Raw genomic sequence first — 8229 nt, 5'->3', positions numbered from 1 at the left:
TAATTAATAATATATAATATAATATAATTATTAATTGTACCTGCTCCATCTGTTGCAAACATAAACGTGTTTGAAGGTTTGGACCATCCGAATCGATTTCTAGCAGTGACGAAAGCTTCATAAATTGTATTTTCTTTCAGTCCTTCAAATGTGTACATTTTCGAATGCGTGTATCCTGTGCTCATTTCCGCTGGAATGTACAACTTCTTCCATCGATTATTGCTTTGAGATTTAAAAGATAATAAATACTCAATTATAGGCATGTAGCTATCGACTTCCCAAATTAATTTGTACGAATTTTTGGTATTAACGTCGTGCTGATTGGCCATTTTGAAAACAGGTGGTTGGGGTATACCTAAAACGTGCAATTAAACAGTTTTTATCGTTATTAAAATTAAATATAAATCTAACAAAAGCGAAAAGGGTCAACATGACCAAAATCAATATTTTTTGATGATATGTTTAGAAATTAAATTAAATGAATTTCTAAGTGTCCTAAAAATGGACTAAAATTTTAATTTTTTGCTAGAATTTAAACTTCCTTGCGCGCCAATTGGTCCGAATTTTTTGTGTTTATTAAAATTATTCATTCAGGGCCATAGTCAGGGATTACGTCAGGACCTGCCCTGGAAAATTTTAAGTCTGCCATTGCCGCAAGCTTGAGCTTCATAAGGATTTCGAAGTTTCTATGCGTAATTTTTCGATTGTACTTCTCCTGTATTAACAAGGGTTAACCGTTCACAAGGATCATCAGCGAATGTCTTTGATACTTCTTGCATATGAACAAAATCGTACAAAAACTTAATACTCAAGTGCATTTTATGAAGAAATGAAAATTCATCAATGTACTTCAATGAAACAGGAATTATAGCTCAATTATAATCTTTACTTTAAATTGTCCCGGCACCTCCACCAAAATTTTTAATAAATCTTTTTAGCAATTACAATATATATAAAATCGCACAAATACTTAATACTCAAGTGTATTTTCATGAAGAAACGAAAATTCATCAATGTACTACAATGAAACAGGAATTATAGCTCAATTATAATCTTTGCTTTAAATTGTCCCGGCGCCTCCACCAAAATTTTTAATAAATCTTTTTAGCTTTTCCTGATAGTGTCATTTAATTTTCTTTTTATTAGAAACTCTAAATAAAAAAGTGTAAGGGTATTTAATTATATTCTTTTTCGCCGTACAACTGACTACTAATTAATAAAAGAATTCATGGGTTTGAATTTTTATACGAATTTTTTTGTGCAAAGAGGATCAAGAACACAAACGTAGAACTTAAGCTTTTATTGTGGGTATTATCTAAGAATTCATATCTTTTGGGCTATTGGGCTGTTGTCGATGGCAGAAATCACCAAACGTCTAGATGATGGTAGTATTTAGTGCAGTCGATGGAGAGACAAATCTCTTTGGTTTTGGTTGTGACCCTCCACAATGACTTTTTTAGTAGCAAATGGTCCGGAACGACATCCTGAACAACAATTCTGGAAGACACCGGTTCGATTCCAGATCTCTCTGCCTTGTTCCAATTTTTCTTGGTTTCCTTGACCATTTAGATAAATGCTGGGACAGTAATATTCCAAAAATATTGTTTTACTTCTCTTTTATATCTTGATTTGACCCGTCTGATCTGTCTCTCCCCAACTACCAACCCCCTATTTCCACAATTCCTAAAAGTATATTGAAGAGGGATTTTGACCGCACCTGAGTGTGTAAGAACGGGCAATTGTCATTTGTAGATGGTAGGAACAATACACAAAAAAGTGTTTTCCGTAGAAATCAAATTTGTTGGTCGTTTCGTTTACGGCTGTGGAAGGAATCTTCAATGGATTACGTAACAATATACACAGTATGTGGTTATCCACTGAAGACGCCTCCCACTATCGAAGGTGAAAGGTCTAGCAGATTTTATTTGTAGTTTTGACCACAGGCCACAAACCCGGAAAACATTAGGCCTTTTAAATCCTATTTATTCATTTAAGAAATCCACAATGACGAATAATTATTTATAATGAAATTTAGTTAATATTAGTTATAAATAATAAAAAGAAAATGGTACCGGTTACTTGAATGTGAATTTCCCCATGTCCCATTTTATTATGTGCTCTGCAAGTATATTCTCCGAAATCGTCCGATGTAACGTTCCGAATTACTAATATGTGCTGATTTTCATCATCTATTTCCATAATTCTGTAATTTAAATCAATGGGGATGTTGTCTTTTAACCACTGAACTGTAGCGGGAGGATCCGCAGATACATCACATTTGAGTTCGACTTTTATACCTGGTGCCGTGAATATCGTTGAACGATGTGTCATCAGTTCTGGAGGATCTTTGAAAAATTCAAGAAAAAGTTGGTAAACTTCATATTTAAATTCCTGAAATACTATGTGATGGACACTGAAGATTCTCTTTATGGACCCAGTTGTGGTGTCAAATAAGATACCCAAAATTTCACAATTAATTGATAACTTAATCGTAATTCAATCGAAATGAATCTTATAGACCCTTTATTTAGTTTGTGAGTTTCTGGATTCCATCATTATTATTTTTAATTCCAAATTTTCTGTTTAGATAGAGCGTGCCTAATTATTATTCAAACATAATCTACTCACAATTGATAATTAGTCTAATTTTGGCGCTGGCGGGATTTCCAACGCCATTTCTGGCCACGCACGTGTAATTTCCGGATAAACTTCGGTCAATGGCAATAAATTTCAGCAGTTCTCTATGATCCAAAAGTTTCAATTCCACACCCTGAGATTTTAATTTCAAATAAATACTTTGATCAAAACTATGGTCATAAAATACATGTACCTCTTTATACCAATTCATTATCGGATACGGGACACCTTGTGGTTTGCAAGACATCCACACCTGCTCACCTATTTTAACCCTTAACACTCCGCTTATAGGGTCAGGGGTTACAGAAGGTGGATCTAGAAAATCATAAGTACCTGTATACGTTTAATGAAAATAATTTTTGTTTGAAAAGTTTTGTCTGACGAAGGAAATAGATAGTGAGATATGATATTGAGATTTTCGACTTGCAACAAACAGTACGATGAAGAAAAGGAAAATTTAAAATAAAGATGTTTTATGACCCGTGTATTTTACATACAACTGGTGAGGTTTTCTTTACATATCCCATGAAAACTTGGTGTTAGTAGAATGAAGATTCGGGCTATAGGGCCGTGTTCTAAGTGAACTGTTCCATCCAGGCCTTATAGCCCGAATCTGCATTCTACTATGGATTCCGGCCGTGAAAGCCTTTGTTCTTATAATTGGTGTTAGATTAATAATCAGAGAATCCTGTCTCGTGTCATGGGATACTTGGCAAGATCGTCAAAAAAACTGGGAATTAAAAAGAAGTTCATCTGGGAACGTTAATTTTTTCTGGTTTGTTTCTTGTCGCCGTAAAACTTCGTTCCAATAATTAATGTAATAGCAAGCTACAGACAGTATATCACTAGATGGCGGTATACTGCCTATAGCTTGATATTGCTTTAACTTCCTTTTATGAAAAAACTGATCCACGTTTTGTAGCTTCGATTAATTACTGACCGATAAACAAATAATTGTGGAGTCAGTCGCAAACATCAGTTAGTGCACAATAAATGCAACTCAAAACAGACAGTTACTAATTGAATTTAGTTGTGATTTCACATTTTGTTTAAGTGGCCCTAATGGAAAAGGATCAGTATTTTCTAACCTATTTTCGGAGATTTTTACGTTACTGAAAATAATATACAGTTTTTACAGTATTTATTATTACTGCTATAATAATTCCTTTGAGTTGTTACAAATCACATTTCTGTAATTCTGTATGTACTCACGTAAGACTTCAATGGCATGAATTTGTTGTATAGTTGACCATGGATATGGTCTTATAATTTCGCACATGTATTCTGCCGTATCTTTCGGCTCTATTTTCACTACTTGTAAAGACCCATTTCCCCAAAGGGTAAATCTGTCTGGAGCGGGACGTTGAGGGATACTGCTATCCACCAATAACCTACCATCCTTATACCACCGTATTTTAATTGGAGATTTAGGGGAGTCTAAAAGAAATACGTGGGTCTTATTTTAGGTACTAATTCAATTAAAAGATAATTGGATTTAACTACTTAAAGACAGCTAAGATGCTGGTTTACAAACTTAAACTATTGTAAAGTATGAGAACAAGTGTTAGGTAGGTACTATTAAACGGTTATGAATTGGTATGAAAACGTTTGATTTCTTAAACTCATTTTACCGATAAAATTGAAGTAGGATTGGTAGATAGGTTTCTATTGTTAAAAGGAAAATGCGTTTACTAGGCTTCTGATCCAATTTTTTATTGGTGAATGATGAGGATACTGTAGATAGAGAAGGTTAGAAATGAGGAGTTTTTAGAAAGAGTAGGAGAATAGAAGACGAATTGGAATAGACAAGGTAGGTTGGTAGGACGCTTTCTTAGACATGAAAGGCTAGTTAGAGACATATTAGAAGCAGATACATAAGTTAAGAGGAGAGATAGATTAGATTGTTGTTCACAAATAGTTAAATATGTCGGTTGTTCTAGTTTTAAGGAAATGCGAANTTGAATTAAGGGCCTATTTTTAGTAATAATTTTTCTTACTTTACTTGTGTAAATGAACACTTAAGTATTATTCAATTAAAAGTTGTCTTTTCTGATAAATTTAATGTAGAATCTCAGACAATCCTTAAAAAACTATTTACGATAATCATTGATTTACCATCGTATCTTTTGAGATATTGTCTTTCTATTGATTCTAGTTCTTTCATCAATTATTATTACTCTTACCATTTGCCCTTTTATGGCAGCTTGGGGTGTTATTTCTACTGATACATCCTGCTTTTTTTCAGACATGCTGCTTATGTATTTAGCAACTCCCATTAACATTTCGAAGTCATCTGCTCCTTCCCCTCCCCCGAATTCATTTTCTGTACTTTCTTCTTCTACGTCTTCGTCCTCTTCCATTGTAGCACTTTCTTATTTGTCTTATTAAATAAATACGCAATGTATGAGTTGAAAATAGTAATTAACTGGGTTATTTATTAGTAAACTGGGCGTATTTTAAAGATTGTCAACAAATTTATAAAATGTTTTGTGTGACAAGTGACTTTTGTTTGTTTAGGAAACAAATATATATCGTTGTTTGTTTTTATAAGCCAACTAGCGCATGAAATGCGACATATTTTTTATTAAGTTACATCGTATGTTTGATGATATAATAACACACTGTTGTTCAATTTATTTTATTAAAAGGGGACCAAAAGGGCCATTTTATAAATGTGTTTGTATTGGCTGATTTGGGACATTCTCTCAAAGGCCGCATATGTAGTAAGAAAAAGAAGATGACGAACATAAACAGTATTGTAGGTTAAGTCGGTTAATTGCTGATAAAATTCCATTCATTCTATAAGTAGTAAAAAGTATTATTAGGCAGTGATAACAGCAAAATGGAAACGGATAAATTAACTCTGATAAGGCAGCGACCATCAAAGTTCAGTAAAATAAAGGAATTAGATTTTTTCCCAAAGTTAGATGAAACGTATAAGGAAACATCACCTGTAGGAGGAATGGGTTTGTATCGCTTATAGTAGGGTTTTATAATTGATTTTTGGTTTTTATTCATTTATTTTAGTATCAGTAGTATGCTTTGGAATCATCTTTTGGCTCATATACTCAGAGATAAATTATTATCTGCATAGTAAACTAATCTTTAAATTCTCACCAGATACTGACTTTGATGCTAAATTAAAATTAAACGTTGACATTACAGTAGCAACTCCTTGCCATGGTGAGTGTTTTTGTCGTTTAACTAAAATATATTTCATTTAAAACCCAAAAATTTTGTCAGCTATTGGTGCTGATGTAGTAGATGATACAAGCGAACACATTATAACAACTGATTTCATTAAAGAGGAAGATACATGGTTTGAATTGTCCCCTAATCAAAGGCAATACTTTGATCATAAAAATTTTATGAACAGTTATTTATGTGAAGAGTATCATGCAGTGCAGGTACTGCAATAGAGAACTGATTTTATTGCATTCTGATAGACTATTATTAATTGTTATTAATTAGGATCTTTTATGGAGGAGCGAATTTTCTTCTGTGTATAGTGACATGCCTGAAAGAGAGGATAAGCCTAAAAGGCCTCATGATGCCTGTAGAATTCATGGATCTTTGATTTTAAACAAAGTTGAGGGTCTATTTCACATAATAGCAGGGAGAACTGTAGAGTTGCCAAGAGGTCACCTTCATCTTAATATATTTGATTCGAATTTTAATTTTAGTCATAGGATAAATAGGCTTAGCTTTGGGGATCCAAGTCCAGGAATTGTCCATCCTTTAGAAGGGGATGAGCAAATAACTGAGCAGAGTAAGTCAGTAAAAAAAAATATTGTCCCTAGAGATAAGCTTTTAATTTAAGGATTTGTTCAATTCACCTTCAATAAGTTTGAAATGTAGTTCAGTCTACTCCAAACTGGTAATTATTCACCTAGATCTCACTTCCTATACATAAATTTCTTAATAATGTCTTTTGTGTTATCAGCTCATCTTTGGGGACAACTGAGAAGTAGCTTTCTTTTCAACAGACCTCGTTACTGTAGTGGCTATTTTTTTGCTTTAGGAAATACTCTGTATCAGTATTTTATTGAAGTAGTTCCTACAAATATTCAGACTTTTATGTCCAATATGGACACATTTCAATACAGTGTAAAGTCACTCACTCGAGAAATAAATCATGATTCGGGGAGTCATGGTGTACCAGGGATTTTCATTAAATATGATATGTCTAGTCTTAAGGTAACTGTTCGACAAGAACGAGATCATTTGGGGATGTTTTTAGCTAGATTGTGTTCTGTAGTCGGTGGAGTTTATGTTTGTTCAGGTTTGTACCACTTTTTTATTGATATCAAAACGAAAATTAGATCAAACACCTAAAAAGTTTTGTTTTTAGGATTCATAAATGCACTGCTACAATTCCTGGCAAATATAATTTTGTGTAAATGGGAATTTAAAAAGGTAACTGATGTAAATGAAAAGCCAAAGTCAGTATTTCATCAAAACATATCAACGCATGCATCTAATAACACGAAAACGTTGGAGGTGTATTAATGTCTTGAATTTATTTAATTAATTATATTAATTATGTAAGCATCACATTACAACAGGACTTGTTTTACATTCTCTTTTTGTTTGAATAAAATTGTTGTAAAATAAATAAGTTTGTTTTTTTATTCGACCCATTTATTTTACCTAACACAACATAAGGAGAAAAAAGTATCGCATCACTGGTGAAGATTAATTGAAATTAACTTTCACTTCTATTAACGGTAACATTCACAAATGATTTTTGTTTTGTTTTTTGGGAGTGTAGTAAAAAAAAGTGCGTTACTTCTTTAGTTTATATCGACTATTTCCAGTCAGATGCTGATCACTTATTTATACGGCCCTGGAATATATCCCTTTTATTTTTGGAAAGTTTCTTTTGTCTACTGTTTCATTTATGGGTGGTAGCTACTAGCTTTCAGGTACATAAATGGCACCGCCGTATCGATCGCCTGCGGCATTCGTTCATAACAATATTCTGATGCAGAAAATGTAATTCACTTTTGACTGTTTTTTTTAATGGATTAATCATTTTATTACGTTTTAATAACGTTTGAAATGTGTAAGGTAGGAGTGTAGTAATTATCTACTCAATGTTTCTTTCGGAGATTCAGGAATGAATAGACGGTTTTATTATTACAGATCATGTTTAATTACATTCAAAAAAATTAAGTATGAAAATAAAAAATAATAAGCGTTATTGGGCTTAATTAAAAAATTAAATTAACACATCAAAATCATATATTCTATACCAAATAGTTAAATTTAAGGTAAGTCAGTAGAAGAATATAAATATAGGATAGTCTTTTAATACTTCCATTATTATACGTTAGTGATGGCGTAGGAAATATTTCATTATTATCTATAAATGTTACTTTTGTTACTTCCTCTTCTTTGACTTCTAAAAATGTAAAATAAACATTAGGATAGTTTCAAAAATTGTTAAAAAAAATATGCTAAAGTCGGCAGTATTTGGAATAATTTTTGTTGCAAGCTTTCAGAAATAGAAAGAAAAAATAATTTTTAAATTAAAAAGTGCATTTCAGAAAACTCCGATTTAAATGAGAGCCTTGATGAAAATGCCTTTAT

At 32.4% G+C, this 8229-nt stretch overlaps 2 protein-coding genes across 2 annotated transcripts in view; one reads left to right on the top strand and one right to left on the bottom strand.

Moving 5' to 3' along the window:
• Positions 1 to 8229, bottom strand: part of LOC112904258 (limbic system-associated membrane protein-like) — a 23044-nt gene that overhangs the window by 8275 nt on the left and 6540 nt on the right. Inside the window, exons 2-6 of the mRNA XM_025973849.1 lie at positions 3850 to 4074; positions 2831 to 2952; positions 2629 to 2770; positions 2073 to 2345; positions 41 to 355 (exon numbers count right to left, since the gene is read on the bottom strand). Of these exons, the coding sequence (XP_025829634.1) occupies positions 41 to 355; positions 2073 to 2345; positions 2629 to 2770; positions 2831 to 2952; positions 3850 to 4074 (1077 nt within the window). The remainder of the gene's footprint in view (positions 1 to 40; positions 356 to 2072; positions 2346 to 2628; positions 2771 to 2830; positions 2953 to 3849; positions 4075 to 8229) is intronic.
• LOC108732762 (endoplasmic reticulum-Golgi intermediate compartment protein 2) lies at positions 5369 to 7230 on the top strand. The gene is made up of 6 exons (XM_018463720.2): positions 5369 to 5603; positions 5665 to 5820; positions 5881 to 6044; positions 6109 to 6406; positions 6659 to 6919; positions 6989 to 7230. Exons 1-6 carry the CDS (start codon positions 5480 to 5482, stop codon positions 7144 to 7146), a joined length of 1161 nt encoding a protein of 386 aa, XP_018319222.1. The 5' UTR covers positions 5369 to 5479; the 3' UTR covers positions 7147 to 7230.

Source organism: Agrilus planipennis, unplaced genomic scaffold, assembly GCF_000699045.2.
Source record: "Agrilus planipennis isolate EAB-ADULT unplaced genomic scaffold, Apla_2.0 scaffold61, whole genome shotgun sequence".
Lineage (NCBI taxonomy): Eukaryota > Metazoa > Arthropoda > Insecta > Coleoptera > Buprestidae > Agrilus > Agrilus planipennis.
This window is presented reverse-complemented; position numbering and strand designations above follow the sequence as displayed.